The sequence below is a fragment of the Psittacula echo genome (assembly GCF_963264785.1).
Source record: "Psittacula echo genome assembly, chromosome: 5".
NCBI lineage: Eukaryota > Metazoa > Chordata > Aves > Psittaciformes > Psittacidae > Psittacula > Psittacula echo.
In genome coordinates, this window is record NC_137739.1 from 58955043 (window position 1) to 58977053 (window position 22011).

Genomic DNA, 22011 nt, shown 5'->3' on the forward strand with positions numbered 1-22011 from the left:
TTTGTCCATTTCCATTTCCTGGTATACATTAAACAAAATTTGCTTCAACATGCTCAATCTCATTTATATTGAAAAGGCATGAAAAAAACCACTGACTTCTGAAACTAATCCAGACTCTCACTATTGGAAATCAAAGCAAGTACCATCCTCTAGGACTTCAATATAAGGTTGGCAAATGAATTCGTGCTTTCTACATGGCAACACACTGCAAAACTGCTATTAAAGCTCCAGCATAAACATTATATTCTTTAATGCCAGAGAAGAATATGCAAGGTCTTTCCAGCAATGTAGTATTCAATGCAACAACACAACATGTATCTTACTGCAATGCATCCTAGCATACCAACGAGCACAGAATCTGAACCAAAGACTAAAAAAAAAGAAGACAAAAGAAAAAATTATTTTTTAAGCCAGTAAAATTGCTGAGAGAAAGCCTCATACTTAACACTTTTCTAGAAAGAAAATATTAACACAGGTATTACACATAAAAAAGAACTGTAAAGCTGTGAGGCACTGAGCAACACATTAAAGCACCAGTGTCTGCATGAAGAGGCTTACCTCCCTGAAAAGCTTTCATACCACAATTAGTGGGAAAGGTCTCTGGAAAGGTATTCTAGCACCAGAGTATATAAAGACAGTTTCATGTAACCACAGAATAAATTAAGCTGGAAAGGACCCCAGTGATCATCTGGTTCAACTCCTCAAAGTAGATCAGCTTGAAGTTACCAGCTTGAATGGGTTAATTAACACAAACACAGATTTCTGAAATAACAAATACATGTTTGTAATCCAATTTGTACTCATTTGCCTGTTAAAAAATAATGACCAAATCAGAAAAACTATACACATTAAGGTCACTACAAGCCAACGTATAGGCCTATAGGAATAACAGGCTACTATATGCTCAATTTCACTTTCCTCCTGCAGTCAGCACCACTTCTGTGATGTTCCCCAAATTCACAGTAGAAATGGATATATGATAAAAAAGCTAACATCCATCCTTATTGGCCAGTGATACACACACAAAAAAAAAAATAAAATCACAAACTGAAACTTAGCCTGTAGTTTGCCAATGTATTGCACGGAAAGTACATAAAATACTGAAAGCAAAATAGAGGCAAGAACAGCTAAACAAAATCTGAATGTGCTTTGTGCAGGATGGACATCCCCAAAAGCAAGAAACGGCTCTCCAAAACACCACCACCAAAAAAAAAAAAAAAAAAAAAAAAAAAAAACAAAAAAAACCCAAAGACAAACATGAAGGGAGGAAAACAATTAAAAGCCTAATCATACAAGTACTGCTGAAAAAAGCCTATTACTGAAAACAGTTTTCAATACCTTTCAAAGATCACATTTTAAATATTCAAAGGGGAATTAAATACCCAGTTTGAACATAAATTCTACCTGAAGTAATAATTTCCACTTCTGTAGAGAGGTGTGTGGGGGAAGCAGGCAATTTTTAAATTAGCCATATATTTCAGAATATTGAAAGCAAAACTACAGACACATGTAAGAAGTTTACCTGGTAATCTCCTGCTGAAGCTGAGAAACAGTAGGCACATAGAACACTACTCCAAAATACACAGTTGGCTCTAAGGCATATTTGTCCAGCTGTTTTTTCAGAGGCTTGTCCAAATCTACCCATCTGCGCTGATTCTGCTTATTATAATACCACAGACTGAAATAAGTAATCTGAAAAAGAGGCATTTCAATGATGAAAAACAGTTAATTTTAACATAGTAGATAAAATATATTACATGAACGTCTTGTTACTTAGAAATAAAGATTTTAAAACACTAATGCCATGGGGGTTTGAAAACTCAGACAACTGGAGAGACATTTAATATCATAAGCAGACTACTTCCAGATAAGCAATCCATGTACACAAGGTCCCACACCTAAAAAATTACCAAACCTATTATTTATTTGCAAACAGTCCCTGACCCTGTTGTGGCAATTCACAGGCATTAGTAGTAAGCATTTATGTGTGACAGAAAAACTAAAGGAAGTGAGGAAGGCAAATAAAAAATGACATTGGACAGTGTGAGAGCAACGAATGGCTTCTCTGGAGCACTGGCAAGCAGGCTCACATGGGATGCTGAAGGACAAAAGAGCACATGACAGCTGGTCAGTCAGACAAGCTCATTAAAGTACACATATGGCTCATCCCATGAGCAAGATGATGTCCAGATGCAGCAGCAAGCTTCCTTGCTTGAGCAAGCAACTTTTTACCAAGCCAAAACCAAAATACAGTATGTCGGAACACACTGCCCAAAGAGGCTGAGTAATGTCCATCCCTGGAACATCAAACTCCCACTGGACAGCATCTTGAACTACACAACCTAACTTTGATTAGATTTCTGAGAAGGAGTTTGGACCAGAATATTTTCCTATCACTCCTAACCTAACATTTTTCATTTTTATCACTCATAACCTAAATTTTCTTAACACTACAGAGCCACTCAAATTTAAATTTCTCCACTTGTTTAAACTGATTAAAATCTGCTCCTGAAGTATTCATATCACTCAGTTCTGGACCAGCAAACAGATATGGACTGGAAAATACTCCTGTCATTATCATAGCAAAACTAGAAATTGTAATTACAAGGTTATTAATTGAGGGAGGGAGATAAGGGAATGCTACGAATTACCAACTGCATCTGTAGGCATTTACATGAGAATTCTTCAAGTCCTTCCTACATTATCATATGTAGAAATGGTAAAAATACGAACACCTTTAATCCAACACTTCATATATTATCAGATGTTTTTAACTTATACAAAATAAAGCTATCAAGGGTAAAGTTTTATAAAACAAATGACTATTCATCATAATGATTTTTTATATAAGTAATTTCTATTAATTAGACTTGGGAAAACTGTCTACCTAGCAAACGAAGTATTTACTGTTGTTTTTCCAAAAGCTCTAGCATTTTAATGCTTCATGGAGAACAGATTTGAAATTCACTTGGCAGCAACAGCTGGTAGTAAAGGCCACTTTAGTACTTTCCTGTGAAAACTTGCCTATATACAGATCTGTAAAAATCACGTATATACATCCTGTTACTTTATAGTCTGAACAGGATGAAGAGTCTACCCTTATGGGCTTCTGGCTATTTCTTACAGCTCCAACAGGCTGACTATGAGTGTAACAACCACAGCATAGGCAGGTATGCTACACCCCAAGCTTCAGGGACAGCAGTGAAGTCAGTGCCCTGTGTCAGCAAACATCATAAAATAATTGTGGGCACAAAAATCAAGGTTTAGCATTAAATAAATAAAGGCTATTATTCCATAAAAACATTTTCTCTGCTAAATTAGCAAAACTGGGAAATTGGAGCTGATTGTAATGCACCATGTTCTTTTGATGTTGCATACTGGCAAAATGTACTACTTTGCCCCTCTCTAATTTAGCATCAACAGAGTTTTAAGTGATTGTTGGCAGGTTTTGGTGGTTTTTTCATCCAATATTAAAAAAAAAAAAATAAAAATCCTCTAAATTAAAATTACTGTTCCCATGGAATCACAAAAACAGTACTCAGAAGATATAAAAAAAATCTTAGGATGAAATCTGCTCATTTAACCTTAATTTAGATTCCCTTCTGCAAACTCTAAGACAACTCTGCTCCTATTTGATAAAAAGGCAGGCTGTAATACAAAAATTAAATTGAAATAGAACCATTCATAGAAAAAAAACCCAGTTTTTCAGCATAGTGGAAGATAGGACAGGCGGTAATAACTTTAAACTAGAAGAGGGTAGACTGATATCTGGAGAAAAGGCAGAATGCTGATATATACAAAATAGTTTCATACTTGGGAAAGCTTAAAAATCACCATATAGAAACAGACTGTATCCCCACATTGCGGAGTTCTCTCATAAATCAAATCCTACAAACCAAATTTTTCACAGGCGGACACTCTGTGGTCTTTACTTCTGACTTCTGAAAACCAAGGGCCAAATTTAAGAAGTCATAAATACTTCCAGTTTCAAGAGGATAAAAAGAATAAGGCTTTGTATATAAATACTATAAACAACACTGTTTTCTAAATTTCTCAGTTTAAGTGCATTAAGTTTGCTGATACCTTGGACAACATTTGCTTTTATTTCTGTGCTTCAATCTGCCAACCATAAGATGTAGTGTGTGGTAATTCCCAGCACCCAACAAAAACATTGATAAGACAGTACCTGAAGATTCGACAAGATGTTAGGAACTGTAACAGTAGCAGCAAAACGGCTCCATTGCTAAAGAAATACTATGTTAACTGTAACATCACACACTGAAAAGGATAAAATGTACCAAATGACTAGTCCTCAATTCTTCCTCAGACTGAATGAGGAAAGGAATGCATGCAAAAAGTTGTATTTCTTTTTCATTACAAGACTGTTACAATCATGTGCACAATCACGGTAGCCAGACTGTGATGCTGACATTCTGTAACTTCCACATGTTATAAATGTAATGTATATATAATGCAAGATGGTAAATAAATTACAGGAACAAAAAATGAAAAAAAAAAAAAACCACCTAGTTGATCTATATGCCATGAGCTATTTGATCTCACTTGCTAGGAAGAGCTCAAAAAAGAAAGCCTACTGTGCTGTCCCAGCCCACCTGCCCAAGAGGTCAACTGCATCAGCCCTGGGCTGAGGGCGACCCAAAATGCTGAACCACAACATCCTGGGTGAGTGCAGAGGCCATGGCAGAGACTGAAACTTAAGGGAAACAGCCACAGAACCACATCAACAAAGCTGAAAGACTCTCTGACATAAGATACTCCTGGTTCTATATCCTGAAGTCTAAACTGATGTAGAGCCTATTGTTAAGGCATGATGATCATCTGCACTGGCCTGTTTCTTTAAAAGACTTTTTCTTGCCTACACACAGCACAGTAATTACTGGCACAACAGACTAAGAAAAATGTTTCTGCATATTAAAATATTCTCTGGAATCCAGCATATCTTTAAGTAAGATTTTTCTGCCATAGTATTTTCCCTTACAAACTCCCCCAGTTTGGACTATCAAAAATAAAATGAAAGCCAAGCAAAACACTGTGGATCAAAGCCTGTTTTCTGACTTCTATGCAAACCTTTTACTTGACTTCAAGGGCAGAATTTGATCCTGTGAGTTTTCAGAGGAGCTTATGCACCCTGGAATATTCGCACTGATTAAAATAGAATCCATTTTTATTCATTGCTAAAACATTTTATTATTAGCAGCTCAGGACAACACCCAATGCTAAAAAGAATGTCATGACATAATTCTTAAAATATGTTAAGCTGTTAAGACTAACACTGCTTTGAGGTTCATTTATTTTAGTGACTTATTCATGACCCAACCCCTCCAAAGAAAATCAAATAGAAATAAAAAGAGCATATAATTTCTGCACAGTTATTTTCTATCTAGCTGTTTTCTGTCACTACAGACAGGAATAGTAAGCATTTTTTGCATGAAAGTTTAAGAGTCATCAAAACCACAAAAGTATCAAAAGGCCAACACAAGTTTGGTGGGCATGGCATGGAGTGATTTCATCTATGAAATAAAACAGGTTTCCTAAGCTAAGCAGAGGAGCTTCATCAGGTATGAACACTACAAAACTACGTTACTGTAGGCGGCTATATCACATCTTTCAGCATGATATGAGAGTCAGAGAAATGGGGCTGATCAGTCCTAAGAGGCCAAAGTAAAATCTTACTGTGGACTTCAATTGCCTAAAAGCAAGATACAGAGAAGACAGAGACAGACTTCTTTGGAAGTGCTTATTGCAAGTATGAGAAGCACTGGGCCCAAGCTGTAATGTAGGAAATTCCAATTAGATCAGGAAAAAATTTCACAAGACTAGCCAAACACTGGAACAGGTAGTCCAAGAAGGTGCCAAATCTCTATCTTAGGAGTCACTTAAATTCACCCAGGCAACCCCTGAGCCACCTGATCCAAGGTGTCCTCTCTGAGCAGAAAGTGGGATTATATAACCCTCAGAGGTCCCTTACAACTCAAACTATTATGTGAGTCTATGTCATTATAGAATCGGTGCTGATAAAGAACTGGCTCAGAAATTCTTGGATGTGAATTAAATAACAACTTTTTAAAAAAACAGTGTTATCTTTTACAAGCCTATTAAAACCTGAACTTTAAATCTTCAAATTTTCATCAGTTTCCACATCCACTGAGCATAGTTTGCTGTTCCTCATCTCTGTAATTTGAAACTGAATCAATGAGATAGTCCTTCTTTCCTGTACCATCTGCCTCATATTAGTTAGTTACAACTAAGAGCTGCATTTTGGTTTATTTTCCTCAATGTGGATCAGCGTCATCCCTAATGTAATTCCATCTTGACTCTAATCTAAACATAATTTGTATGTATCAGTTATTCTGATTAGTGGTATAAAATAAAATGTTTTAATATAGGATCTCAGGGTCTATTTTGGTCACAGTTTACACTATCCAGAAATGAAATAAAAATTACAAATGTATACACCAGATATAAAATATATGTAATCTTCTCACTTGAACTTAACAGCACCTATTATGATCCTCAAACTCGACAGTGCCTTTTTTTTTTTTTTTTTTTGGAAGTATCATATAAAGAAGAAGTTATGTTCTCTAGGATTTTGAGAAATCCCTACTGTGTTGTGGATCTTAAAAAAAAAAAAAATAAAAAAAAAGGAAAAAGAAAAAAAAGATAAAGAAAAAGAAAAGGATAAAAGAAAATGTAAAGATAAAGAAAGAAAAAGAAAAAAAAAGGAAAAAGAAAAAAGGAAAAAGGAAAAAGATCATTCTCTATAAAACTTCAGACTGAAGGGAAAAAAACCTTAACTGCTTTTTGCAGACGGAAGTGGGGAGTACACACACACTTTACCACACATTCCCCGAGGTATAGCAATGTTTAAAGTTTACTTCAAACTTATGTATTTCCCAGCTAATTTCCATATCCTATATTATTAATCTTATAGAGCATCTCTCAGGTTACAAATAGACTAGAAAACAGAATTGTTTTCAAATTGCTAATAAAGTCCTTTTTAATTAATGCAATCTGCCACCTGCCTCAAGGGTGCAGTGACCTGAGGAATCACCATTCTAAAATGTGAGGCAAGAAATACAAAAAAAAAAACAAACCAATAACAGGGTTTACAGAATAATACAATTAAAATAAATTTTCAGGCTTTTCCTCTTTCACACTGATACATACAAATAAAACAAGCCATAAGGCTCTCCTATAAGGAGTGCTAGAAACAACTTCACATTACCAAAGGATAAGTACTGCAGTTGGACTTACAAAATCCCAGTTAGCCCAAGGGCTCCACTGTGTCTAGCTTTATTATACGCTTAGATACAAAACAGCTCCTGCCATCAGGATATCACAGTTTAAATAAACTGCATGAAGAAGAACTGGGTCAGTAATTCTGTACTGTGCACAACTGCCAGATACCAAGTGAAAGCTTTACCTTACACCCAATGTTAAGAACTACAGAAGGAGACGAGAAGCCTTGAAAATTCTCCAGAAACCCCACTCTTATCACAGCAGACAACCTCCTCCACAAATCTTCCGAATCTCTAAGGGAGAAAGGATTTGGAGAATCCTGGACTGGCCAGTGTACAAAATCCAAGACTTCCTGGAAGTGGTGAAAAAACCCCCATGAGCCTTGCCAGGTACCAGTCACTGAGTGGAAAGTTGCACTCCTCTACATACTACAAAAACCAATTCTTCTTCCAGAAAAAGGAGGACTGCTGGCTAGCCCCACAAAACCCTCTCCCTCTTCCCCATCTTGAAGCTACTCACTTTAGGGTACTTTTGCTTACACTGTTTTTATTGTTCGAGTATTGACAAGGTCTTCAACTGTAGCTGCCACAGGGAGTATTTAGCAGGGTAGCTATATGAATACAGAGAGAAGTCTGTCTTAAGTCTTAGTTCTTTTGTAATGGAAACTTTTTTTCCAACACACATGCACAATTATTTTGTCCCAACTACTCCAATATAGGTTTCCTAAATGCTATTTAAATGAAACAGTTGCCAACTATCACCATCATGGCTTGACTTTTGTGAACAAAGATTTGGGAAGGGCTTTACCCACGCTTACTACAAGTGCGCTGACGACTAAAAAGGCCAATGTGGGATAGGCAAATCTGGTTGCAAAAAGCACAGCGAAAGGTCACCTTGGGTGGTATAGGCAGGACGCAATTCTTTCTACGTTGTCTTTTCTCCTCGAGTCTAATCCTGCGTGAGTTCTCAAAGGAGACAACGGCGTTATGGAGTGACTAATGTCCTGAACCACCTGCATGCAGGGTTGGGTCTGCGACTTCCAGTGCACCTTATCACCTGCCGTTTCATCCCTCGCCTGTCGCTACAGGGCTTTGCAAGTGTGGGTAAACCCTTCGGGCCTGCACAGTGGATTTTTTAGGTGAGGCACAGCGTGCACGGAACTGGCCCCAGCCTTTACACCTGAGGTTTATCTGCCAGGGCCTAGCAAGCTTGGACGGTGACAGCAAAGTCCTCAGGTCATAGGTTTGATTAGAGTATCCTTCTCTTAGATGGATGGCCTTACAGAGCTAAACGAGCTCCATCTGCCCAGGTTTGAAGTTAGAGTTGTTCATCTCCTAGGATGGTTGCCCAAAGGCTAGTGAGCCCATCCTGCCCATGGACACACTTTGTCTGACCCTTCAGTTGAGACCTGCCTGGCATGGGAGACCCTACTGGAGGCATATGGCACCACCAGCATAGCTCCCAACCTCACAAGGGCATGAAAGCTCTTTCCCCACGACAAGGGGGTGTCCGTGAAAGAGTGCCAACTATACCTTATAGCAAAACAGCAGGAATATGAAATAAACAGAATCAATACTTTGCCAGATAATCTGACACATTCTAATGTATTCAAATCAAAACATTGCACAAATCACAATACACTGTTTTACACCCTGCAAATGTCTTGAATAAATAAATGGTCTTTGGACAGGCAAGGCAGATTCTATTCATCAGTATATTGACAAAGGTAAAGTAGCTAATTTACAAGCTGAAGAGCAATACCTTCACAGTGCACAGAAAACACTGTATCCAAGACACATTTTAACCTCTTGCAGAAACAACTCAGTTATCAACATGACCAAGTGTCGTGGTTTAAGCCCAGGCCGTAAATCAGAACCACGAAGTCCACTTCCCCCCCCACCTTTCTTCCCTCTGCTTCTGGAGGGACGAGGAGGAGAATCAAAAGAATGCAGCTCCCACGGGTTGAGATAAGAACAGTTTAATAACTAAGGTATAACACAAACCACTACTGCTACCACTAATAGTAATAATGATAAAGGAAACAAGCAAGAGAATACAACCGCTCACCAACCAGTACCTCACCTCCACCCTGCAGTGATCCAGCCCTTCCGGGCCCTCTCAATTCTACATCCCAGGCATGACGTGCTGTGGTATGGAATACCTCTTTGGCTAGTTTGGGTCAGGTGTCCTGTCCCTGCTTCCTCCCACCTTCTCCTCCTCCCTGGCAGAGCATGAGACTCACAAAGTCCTTGGTCAGTCTAAACATCGGTGTTATCAGCCCTGTTGCCCAGGCTGAAAGTCAAAAACAGAGTGCTGCAACAGCTACTAAGAAGGAGGAAAAATGACTGCTACTGCTGAACCCAGGACACCAAGACATGTAGAAACATACTTTTTCTAAAAATCATGTTACTTTTTCCCCACCACTGCCCAAGGCTCCAAGAAGGATGGGCTCGAATATCTTCTTTTGACTCATGCCTTATACAGCACTGACATTAAAAGGAGTACCCTGTCCCCATTCACCAGAAGCTTAAATTCTCATTGCCTTATAACAGGAAAAAGCAAAATTTCAAAATGGTCAAAAAATACTAAACAATAAACTGTATCTTTGCTTCAGAAGAAAACCTCTTCTGTCAAAGTTAGTACAGAACTGTACAGCAATATACAGACATTGTGACAATGAAAAAATAGAATTATGTGGTACATTCAAATTTTGACCTAACTTTAAAAAAAAAAAAAAAAAAAAGAAACAAGGTGCAAAATGAGCACCTATTTGCCACTAGTGCTTTCATGAAAAAACCTTAATTTTGTGCTGCTCAGTGCAGTACAACCCTGCACAAATCCTATACCTGCTTGTATAGTATTTTTCCTTCAGAAAAAGGAAGAACTACAATAATTGCACTGAGGCAATTACTGATTTTTGGCTGACTGCTTTGTCCTTCAATTTATCTTGGTTCATAAATAACAATTACAGCACACTTATAATTAATGCATGTTTTAGATGGAGTCAAGTTTGCTTTTTAATAAAGTATTTTTATCTTTTAAACTAATTAGATTGCACACTGAAGGTCTGCATTTTTATATACTTTCATCCATGACAATTTCTCCTTTTCTAATTTGAAGGAAAATTTAGTTCAGAGAGGCAAGCATAGCAGCTCAAGTATGAGCACTGCTTCACCTCTTCTTTCTCCAAAGATTAGTTAAAATTTTGCCAGACTTTGACACAGGACATAAACATAATTATGTCAGTGATCCTTCTGTCATGACTTGGCCCAACTTTTATTTGCCAGTCAATATGTTTATTGATACATATACACGTAAGAATATTTATGGTTGCACTTGGTCTTATTTTAAAAACTCTGTGTGCACAACACACATTTAAGAAACCATGACACTGAATTAAAGGCATTTTTTGTGTTTTCTCCAAACAGCAGCTGTTATTTTAGAAGATTTACAGCATAGTTCAAGCATTTCTGAAGCACTGTTTCAGAACTTCAAAGTTATTCAGGCTCCGGATAACCTTGATTCTTTCTTCCCTATTCATGTCCAAAACAAACACAGGAACTTGCATATGCACAATACATACTCTTCACAGAAGTTCCCTACCATTAGTTCTTGTACTCAAGCCCAAATCTCTACACAGTAGAGGCAGTTAAGTCAGACTCCGCTTGTACATATCTTCAGTATTTGCCCCTTCTTTCTGGTTTAGAAGTGTTATTAGAAAACAAATAAAAGAAGATCCAGCAAGAGATCACTTGTAACATCTCCTGCCAAACATCCTACAGATATCTAGCTGTATTAACATTGAAAAAGAAAAAAAATATATATGTTCAAGTATTTCATTTGTATACTTATGCCCTAGATGCAAGATGAGCAGTGTTGCACATACTTTTTAAGGCAGTTAACAATCAGAGCTCTCAGCAGTTTTTCAAAACTTGTAATTCCAGAATGGTTTTCAGCAACAAATGCAGCTTTCTGCATAAATCAAGTTTGGTTATAGTTCTCTCACAGGATAAAAGACAGGCTGTGCTACACAGGGTAAGTAACTTATGTTCCCTCTTCCCTTTGGCTTCTTTCCCCAGTTCCACAGTTTAAGAGAGCTGGATAGCATACCTGCTGCTGACGAGTCACATTCTGGGAATACCAGATGTTGTTCTTAGTTTAATGCATTCATTTCACTTTTGTGTAAAGTTTACCATTCAGTAAAAAACCTAAAATTGGCAACATACTTAGGACTTCCTAAACCCTAACAATGTGTCCACAGCAATATAGTTCTTTTAAACTGAGAAAAATCAAAAGAAAATTAGTGCTTGGCCACACAACGCTAATATAAGACTACTCATTTAAACAGTGATGTGTTAAAGCAATTACATTGAAGATATCACAGCATTAAAAACAAGCCATTCAATTCACTGTCCAAGTTCAGTAATTGCAGACTACATCAGACAGAAAGTGATATTCACATTTTTTTAGTATTCAATGTGTAAAAAGGTAGAGATTCCCCTCAAACCTCATGCAGTAAACTGCTCTGGAGGTGCATTGGGAACCGCATGTCGTAACTGTGTAGCCCATATACAGTAATCTGAAACTGGTGCCTTGGCGTTCATAACTACGTTAAGTCTCAGTATTCAAATAAGCAGTCACACTTTCATGTCTAACACTTTGAATTCACACTTATAAGGCTGCTTAGTGCATTAACAGTATGCAACATCTTAAAGAAAGTACTTAGTATTTTACAGCGTCAAGGTCTAATGTTGTTTCTGAAGATTGAAGCAAAGTGCTGAACAGACCTTTTTTCCATAATCTTTCTACTAACTAAGCAGTCAGGAATGATCCATTATCTGCCTGGTAAATCTGACTATTTAAAGGCAGAAAAACGTTTTTTGAATGCAAGCTCTGGAAAGTAATTTATATCCCTATTTTCCATTCCCTTTTATTGCAAGATATTTTCTTGCCAAAATAATCCATGCAAGAATGCATGACTGAAGGTATCTGCTCAGAGTTCAATAGCGTACTGTCAGCTCCTTCAGTCTGATGTATGACTCTTAATTGAGAGAACTGCCATCTCTATTTCTTTTTTTTAAACAGATTTTTAGGAGTAGCTCCAAAGAAAAAAGATAATGAACAATATCTGAAAAAGCTTGCATCTCCAATGCTCTGTAACAAGTTCAATGAAAACTAGCAGTTATCATTCAGGAAGACAAGCCTTTGTGTTTTACAAACCAGATGTAGCTAAAATTCTTTACCTTCTGTTGACTTTGCAGTGACATCTGAAAGTGGATAGGTAACATTGACAAACTCCATTCACACAACAGTAACCGAATGCTAAATCTATGATTATCTGATGTGTTCTAAACAAACACTAAAGCTATGAGAGTAGTCCTTTGCTAGAAGGAGCAAGCTGAAATAAAGAAGTCATACCATTGTACAACATTGCATTTTTTCCAAAATATCTATGCACTAAAAGAAAATACTTGGAGAATCCACAAGAATGCATATTGGGACTGAAAACAAGCACTTATAGATTAATAGATTCAAATCTATTTCATTTATTTATTATTTTCCGAACAGAAGAAAAAAAAAATCTGAAAACTGACTACATATAGCACTTCCTACTAAGAAATCCTACAGTAACCATGCTGTTTCCAGTAATAAATACTTCCAGGAGTGAGTCCTAAAGTTATTTGTGCAACATCTGAGCAAGGTTTCAAGCAGTTGAAACTTGCAGTTTCCTGACAATGTCAAGAAATGTCAATGTCAGTGTCAAGCAGTTGCTTGACAATGAAAAAATAACCTTTCAAAAAATCATAGCTATTATACAGTAAGTATTCTCATGATGACTCTTATTTTGGTTACCCAAGTCTAGGGTTTCCATCCTGTATTTGAATTCCATATTCAAAACACTACTATATGGCAGACCACATAACACAACAAAAGCATCTTTTTCAGCAACACTAAGCTTTTATTACAAGTTTTCCTCCTCCAGACTACCAAAAGTGCACCTGCTGTCACAGTTTAATGACTACAAAATGAACTAAATCTTTTTAGACTCTAGTGGGAAATGTCAGTTTACACAGGATTGAGAGCATTGAACTACTGCAATCAAATCCACCTGTGCTTAACAAAACTATAAAACAATGACATTGGTTGGCATGTTGGTAATCTATGTAGATTCCTATAAGCAACATTTTGCAGCACAACATTTTAGAAGTAATTCACTCAACACAGATGTATAAAGAATCACTAAATGTGTGGGAGAAGAGTAAATTTCACTTGCAAAAGGATCCTTCAAAATATCAAGTAAGGAATTTGATGGGGGGAAGGTTACACAGATTCATATAGATTCAATTGGTGGAAACCATATTTCCTCATGAGGCCAGCATTCAATCTAAATGACCATATGCTTGCTCCAAGGCAGTTTCTGCAAACATGTTTGTGGTATTTGAACAAGTAATACAAACAGTTGATCACTGGTACGCTTATCACATTTTGTGCTTTAGGTTCTTTTCACAGCTCTAATCCATCAAGAAAGAAAAAAAGAAAAAGAATACATGCACACAAATAACACTTTTTCTTTCACATCCTTAGCTAAAGGTTGTCTCAAGTCTTGCAGTAATTCTTGACTGTGTTGCTTAGGCAGAAAATTCCTTTTCATTGCTTTGTGGGGTTTTTTTTAAACAGCATTTCAGCATTGTCAGATTTAAAAAACAGTCGCTTTGTTTATCACTCTAAGCTTCTATTCACTGCCACTTCTCACATGTCCTCCCCTTGGGCATTCCCTAGCTCTGTAATGTGTAAGTTTTGCAACTGTTTTTGAGCAATCCAAGTCCCCATCAAGACCAGAAGATGAAGAAACAAGGGGAACACAGACTGATGCTAAATCCGCTGTCCCAAAGGGTAAGGATTCACCACATAGGTCATCTAGCACCAGAGAAAAAAATCACACCTTTACTCAACAGTTTGCTTACCTCCCGCAATTCCAGCCTCTGAGCCACTGCTTCCAGACTTTCCTGGCCTGTGCTCTCCACCGATAGCGTGAACTCCACAAACTCACTGTTGAGCAGCTGGATGCGAGCCACCAAGCAACTTTTGCTGGATACTGTGTAACGTCGAGTTCGTTTCAATTTTAACCCAAAAGGTAGAGGCATCTTCTTTCTCCCCCAGGGATGGTTACTGATAAAAAGCTACTACCACCAGGACCTTGAGAGGGACAAGTAGCTATCTCCTCCCAAAAGCCAAGGAGCTGTGAAGTCTCCAGAGATCAACCGGCAGCAGCAGTATCCATTAAAGGCAAGCAAGTTTTCCACCAAGAGACAAGTAGAAGGGGCATCCACTAGAATCCTAGTAAGGGGCAAAAGAGAAAGACAGTAAATACAAGAATCAGAAACAACAGTTTGCCTGAAAGTAGAATGGTAACATGGGAAAATTAACATGTATGTTTTTCCTAAATCTAAATAATCAGTCTACTTCTCCAAAATGCAGAGCTGTTTTGCATTCAAATAATGAAATAAGCACCAGAGCTTCTGGTTTTTCCACAAATGACATCGGTCTTTGGCAAGTTGATTCTTTTTTTTAAACTCGCAGATGAATAATGAGTCTTAATCAAATGTGGTTTCAATGTCTTAAAATACGTATTTCTAAACTCATTCAGTATTTAAATTAAATACATCTACGAAGTCTGTGTTGCCTAAGGTATTTCGAATACTGAACAAAGCCACTTTCTGTAAGTGCAGATTGGAAATTTCGGTTGTTTTCCAGAGCGGACCGGCGTGCAGCCTCAGCCCTTACCCCTTGGATTAAACACCAATCCAAGCCCCATAAGTGATTAAGAAAAAAAAACCAGGAAGGCAGGAAGAGAGGCACTGAAGCTTACACCTCAGCTATTTCCTACGAGACAATTAAAACCCAATTCCTGTCATTTTCCCTGCATTACAGCTAGCTGCACTATTAGTTCTCATGTTAAACTGCTGCATGATGCTTCAGGTTTCTTTGCCTTGCAAAGAGAGTATGTAAATTCTGAGAACCATTTATTTCCTAATTTTTCCTTGAAAAACATGCTTATTCCAGTCGAAAGGCAGCCATCCATTTCCCCACCTTTGGCAAACACCTCCACGCCTTCTCTCCTGTCAACTCCTTAACAGGCAAGCTTCCCCCTTCTCTTCCAGGTGTTTTCTTACGGCGTGCGCCCCAGCCTAGGAAATCTGTCACTCGTACTAGCGGTGGTTGTCAGCAGCGAACGCGAAATAAAAACATTCACTAAATACAGGGAGGGTCTGCGGAAGTCCGTGTGGCGAGAGCGGTCTCTACAGCGAGGCTGGGCACTGATGTGAAAGCGCTTCACACACTTGAGATAAAGCCGCCATCGCATGAGGTGAGGGGAAGCAATCAGGGGGAGCCTCCCGGCGGCGCCACTAGCTCCAGGTCGGGCCGGGCAGCAGCCCCTGGACGCCCTTGCAGCCCCTCCCCGGCCCTCGCTGACCGCACACCGCAGGCCGCGCCCTGCGCCTGGGGAAAGCGGCCCTTCTTCCCGACACTTGGCTGCTGCGGGCGCGGGGAGCCCCGCACGGGGACCTCTAGCGGCAGCGCCGCACCGCCTGCATGGTAAAGACAGAAAGGAACCACCCACAGTTTGTTGTGGTTTGCTTTTGTGAATTTTCAAGGCTGATATGCATTAGTACCACGTTTTAAAAGGCGTCATTTGATTTCTGAAGGCTCTTAGAACTATCAGACAAAAACTGCATGAGTGAGGGAATCAGAAGAAGTAGCCTTCCCAGCATACCTGTTTTTAAACTCAAAGGTACCCCTATAAACAGATAGAGAGCCTCATGCTACTTGTACATTTATATACAGAGAAATTTAATGTTAACACAACTGCAAACTCTTCACGTTGAAAGCCCTCATCAGACTCCCTAATCCCTCATAAGCAGCATGGCAAAGACGAAATGAGGCGGAAAGCCACTTAAGGCCTAAAGTGAGGAGAAAGAGGGGGCAGAGTGGTTTTCCTCAATGGCATCTTTACTACCCTACTCCAAAGAATGACCATAGCATATTTCTTGAAGACGTTTCCAATAATCTGGAAGCAGATTATTCGAATCCTTCAGAATCCCCATTCTCAACAGATACCACCTAAAATCTCACATGAATTAAAAAAACCTGACCCAAACACCAACTATTTTATTTTTGGGTGCAGCTGCAGAATAAATAACAACTGATAGCAACAGGTTTCCCTGAAAAATTTAGGGATACAAAGGGAATCCTCATTTTATTACTCGCTCTGCACTTTGATCCTCCAAATCCTGCCCCCCTAGAGCAGCATGCAGGGAATGCTCTACAGACAGAAGCTTTTCGTTTCCTGCCCACTGCCAGCAGAAACTCACACTGGGTTTACTCCTGACAACGTAACTTTCGGCTGACCGACCTCAGCTCCCATCCACAAGGCCTGTTTTCCAATACATTCTTTGCACAGTTACACACTTTCTTCAATGCTACAGCCGTGAAAGAAAACAGCTCACTTGTCTTTTTGAAAGCTGCAGTCAGAAGTGCAGTCTATTTTAATCTCAGTTTTTATGTAGTACCACTGACTATCAAAGACTTTCAAACTTTTATGCCCCCATCAGGGCCTTAGAAGTGTATTCTTAGGGCATGGAAAAAAAAAAATAGTTAAAACATTGCTAACCAGATGCTGAGCTGACAGTGAAGTTTCCAAACCCTCTAATGCTGACATGAGGCAATCTCAGACTTTCAGTTATTTGGCTACGTGGATAGGTAGCAATGGAAGCATAAGAAGTAAGTTCAGAGCAGAATTTTCAGAATGTGCCAGAAGCACTCTTCAGGTTATGATCTGTTGTTTGCATTTATTGCTCTACTAAGCATTTATCCTGAATTATTTCATTTTAACTCAGTACATGCCTGACAATCTTCATGACTTCTGAAACATGTTCATAACACAAGAAACTTCACCTAGCTTTCACTCCATGTCACAAAAGACCAACTTAAAAACAGAAATTCCTGACATATAATAAATATTGTAGGACAAGGGAAGTTTGATGAGTAATACTGAGGAATCTTTTAGCAACTTCTACTGTGAACCATGTGTACTTCTTGCAAACACAGCTGTGCTGTTTTTATTCAGCAGCTGTGCTTTCTGCAGTGCTAGCTGCCTTCTGCATTACTGTAAATTCAGACACACCTGCATTGTTATAATGCTACTTCAGAAAAACGAAATACATACTGTCAGGAGTTACAAAGCCAACTGATGACCTCTACAATATATATTTTTAGCAAATGTGTATTTAGCAAGCCTGGAATTTTCATGCAACACCTTAAAAATGTCTTTAGTGGCCATACTTCATATGTTCAACACAAACATGTAGTTTCAAAAAGTTAGATTATAATTTCAGCAACATGGCTGTGACTGACGCATGGTTACTAAGTGCTGTGGTTATCTCTCCCGTTTACCTACACCTCCCACTCACCCCTCAGCAATTAGCATTTTACTTTACAAAGTTTTTTAAACAGCCTGCATGAATGGCAGCATGCAAAACAAAACTGCAGTATGTAATAATGAAAAAGGGTTCCTATTATTTCAAATGCTTAAAGTACACGTAATTATTTCAGAAATATTTGGGGAGGCAGAAAAATCAGAATACTCCACCCTCCGCTTGTTTTACCAGTTAATCTTTGACATGACTCTTCGCCTGAAAGAGCAGCAATTAAGCACTTATCTCAAACCTTCCCTACCTCCAGAAGCACAATTCTACAGCCTTTACTTTTAAAAAGCTAATGCTTGAAACTCTTCAGTCTTAGGGTACAGAGCAGGGAAGATCACATTCTATTTTTTTTTTTTTTACTGTGCCTGCTGTTTCCCCCTTACCTTGTGCAGTGATCCAAAGACACCAAGTCTCCTTTCACACACGTGTAGCCGTAAAAAACACACAGCCCTCCAAGACTTTTTCTCCTGGAGCCATCTCATCTGTATTCCTCAGGAACTGACTTACTGTGCTCCTCTTGGCCAAAACAGCTGCTATCTCGGCTAACCCACCTTCTTCTCACATAACTCATAGCCAAAACATTCCTCACTTCCTGTCTCAAAAAACTTGCTCTGAGTATCATTCCACTGGGTAAAGAGCTGAGGGTGGAAGAAAATACTACAACAAAATAAACCTGTGCCAGACAGCTCTTCGGGCAGCCTCCTTCATGTGACGCTGTGCTGCATGAGCGCAAACTACGTTCTTGAGAGTATTTTCAAATCACCCGTCCCTGCGTGCCTCTGCGTGTGTGCATTTAATTTCTTTTCCTGGAGGCGTTCCCCTCGCTCTATCCATGCGGAAGGATACGCTGAAAGAATTAAAGCAAAGGCCCGTATGCTTGTAGCCCATTACCTCAGAGAATTGGAATGCCTGGCAGGGAGAATGTCAGCAATGAACAGCTGCTTCTCTGGCTACAGGAGCATTACAGAAATAGGGGTTACAACAAATAGCAGGCAATCCTTGCTTTTTTAATCATATGATCATTTATTTTAAGCCTTTCAAATTAAGGCAAATCTCTTACCAAAATTCTGTTGGTTTTATTTTCACACTACTTGGAAATGTTTTCAAGGTTTAATTTGTATGTGCCATAGCAAATGACCTATGCACATACATTTATGTCTGCAGCTGAAAAAAATAAGTCCTTGCAAAGTTTAAGCTGTTGATAATATACACAGGAAGAAAATGCAGACTAAAGACTGATCTTTCAGCCCTTGTCTGGACTTAAAACTCCCGGAGGTGTCAGTAGATATTATACCCTTAATAAAACTGTCTTAGCAAGGATTACATGCATATCAATTAAGTAATATTTATAACGTTTAACCATCATGTAAGGGACTGCAGTCTAGTGCCACAAACATAGAGAGACCTCTGTGCGCGTGTGTTTGCACAAGAGTGTAATCAGCAGTTGTATGCAATTTGGAATTTTACAGCTTGCCACATTTTGTGAGCCAGGCAACAGTATATACAAACTTGAAACGGGTCAGGGATGAGGAAGAAGGTAAAGTGAGTATGTGAATGCTGACTCATAATTGTAAAACATAGAAAGTGTTTTGGCAATGTAAAGCACACAAACATGCTACTGTCTGAGCAGGTCTAACTTGCAGACCTACTATGGAAATAGCATGTTACTCAGGAGGACACTGATCTCAGCTGAAATATGTAGGCAATTTTGTACTACAATGAATTCTTTTAGACAAAAGTGGTCTTTCCTCAGATCAGGCGAATCTCTCTTCTCCCCCCCCCACACACCCCCCCCTCCCCCGTCTACGCATCAGCCATAGTTATGATGAGCAGTCCATAAGCCAAAATAATAACTCATTCAGGGGAATTTTATATTGAGTGAAATAAACTATGAACTAACCTAAAACTCTTCTCTCATGGTATCTGCTACAGGCCAGAACTATAGTTACTTGCCAGAGAAAACTCCACTACCATAAATGAGAAATCCAAGCCATGAAAATTCAGAGTAAAAGAGGCAGCCCCTCCTATTTCTAAACAATTCATACTGGAAACAAGGTCTCAATTCTCTTATCTGTCACATTTCCTACTCTAAATCAAGATCACACCCATTTCCTGCCTGATTCCAAGCCTAGAAGTTGCATTTCTTGGAGTTTTCTTACTTTCCATAGTTAGTCCTTGCTGCATTTTCTTTCCTTGCATTTACATTGAAAACAACACCTCATCTTAAAAGAGACATTATCAATGTGGTCTTCCACTGCCTACATTTTCTCCTTTTGAAGGTCACCAAACCTATATTCCCGAATTATTATTTTTCTCTTCTGCTTCCTATTACCCCAGTTAGTATCCTGAATTTGTAGGTTTCTGCACTTTTTCCATTTTTCCCTACCTAACTTTTTACCTCATCATCTCTCTACTACCTGCTTTGCTCCAACTGTCAATTGTAATAAAAAGGACAAAGAGATGAAGGTGTCCATTAACATGTGGTAAAGACATAATCAAAAAGACAGACAGTGACAGCCTCAGGGCACTGCTCTGTGCTTCTGCTTCTCCCCTTTAGCCCCTGATCAACACTCATGACATGCATGGGTAGAAAAACCTGTGTCTTTTGCTGTACTTTTTACTCTTTTGTTGAAGATTACAGGAAGAAAAATTAATATCCGATAGCTGAATGTTGCAGCCCTTGCTCTGGAAATACAAAAAGTTTCTGCCTGTTGGGTTGAATACTGCTTGCTCACAGCAGAACAGGGATAAACCTATTTTGATTCTTATTGACGTCTTCCCTTCTGGGGCCAGTTTTCTGGTGGTTTTTTTTTTCCCCACCCTGGTCCAAGTAGGTGATTGCAGTTGAGTGTATCAGCCAACAGGGTGAAGGCTGACACAAGTTTCCACCTTGTTCCGATTCTGGGAACTCTCCAAGATCAGATCTTTGCACTGACCAATAGGAAGGCTGGCAGTGAGCCAAACTGGAAGCAGAATCAGCCACCTTCCCGCAGAAAAGTGGTCAGCATGTATATATTCCTAGCGTGGAGTTATCCATTTGTGGTAAACACACACTCAGGATAATCCAGAAATTATGAGTTAAAGGGGTATTCTCAGGGTGCTGAAACAATGAAGAAGTCATGGAAAAATACCTCCATTTACTCACTAGCCATGCAAAATTGACATCATGAGCTGAAAAGTCAGACTACGTCTGATTCTACATGTGACTCTTAAAGCTGTCCTCTGAACAAACTCACTGTATTCATCACTTCCATGCTTTGGCTCTGTGTCTGAAGCGGTTTTTCATTATTCCATTTCTTATTTGTGAAAAAAAAAAAAAAAGAGATAGCTGGGTCTTTATGCATTATTATGTATTAATGGAGAGAATGCATGGTGCTAGAAAAATAAGCATACAATATGTCTTGAAGCCTGAAATTTTGTATCTGTAAGATTCATTTTTACTTGTAAGGCATTGTAAAATGTTTTATTTTTTGGGGGGGTCTTTTTTAATAGAAATTTAAATCTTTAATTTTTATAATTTTTCAGAAAAAGCATTAATATTAAAAGTAACTTTAATCTTGTAGCATTCATACTTAAGATAAGCCATGTGGCGGGAGTTTATAAACCAGTTTTATAAAAACCAGGAATGAAGAGGCAACTTTAAAAAAGCTTAATGTTACACTCGAATGATTAAGAGTAGACCCTCTGATACACAACTACTTAGAAATACGCTAGAAGATAAAAGTATTTTCTTTACCCTCAAGCCAGACTGCACAGCGATTGCTGTTTGCCCAGTGCTTGACAAGCGATGAGCGCGGTGTGCGGTGATGGACGGCCCAGGGGGGCCTCCCAGTTGGGGCTGCGCGTCCCCCTAATCCCCGCGGCCGTGGCTGCGGGGGTACACCGGCACGCCGGCCGCCCATGCAAGCCGGGCATGCAGAAGCCTACTGGGCACAGGCAGCATTAGGTTAGAGGGGCAGAGGTTGGCGCGCGCCTCGAGCACCGGGCAGCTTGCTAGGGCGGCTACTGGGAAAGCGGCAAGGAGTGGCGAGGGCAGCCAGCAGCGATTGCTGAGGGGCGTTCTGAACGAGCTCGGGGACCTTCCGCTTCCACCTTGCTACCTGCTGGCCTCCGGAGCGCCACTCGCAGTCCTGCCACAGGGACTCCCGCCGTCGGGCTCACGGGCTAGCTGGGTGGAGGCGGCGGCGGCGGCGGGGCGGCACCGGCGCGGCCCGAAAGGGGGCGCCGCAGGTGGAGGCCGTGTACTCTCTGGCGTGGCGCTCCG

At 39.4% G+C, this 22011-nt stretch overlaps 1 protein-coding gene across 1 annotated transcript in view; it reads right to left on the reverse strand.

Moving 5' to 3' along the window:
- PTPN21 (protein tyrosine phosphatase non-receptor type 21) overlaps positions 1-14405 on the reverse strand; it is a gene marked incomplete at both ends in the record, with an annotated part of 37227 nt that extends 22822 nt beyond the window's left edge. Inside the window, 2 exons of the mRNA XM_080618087.1 lie at positions 1523-1692; positions 14226-14405. Coding sequence (XP_080474213.1) covers positions 1523-1692; positions 14226-14405 — 350 coding nt within the window. The remainder of the gene's footprint in view (positions 1-1522; positions 1693-14225) is intronic.
- Positions 14406-22011: the final 7606 nt, after the last annotated feature.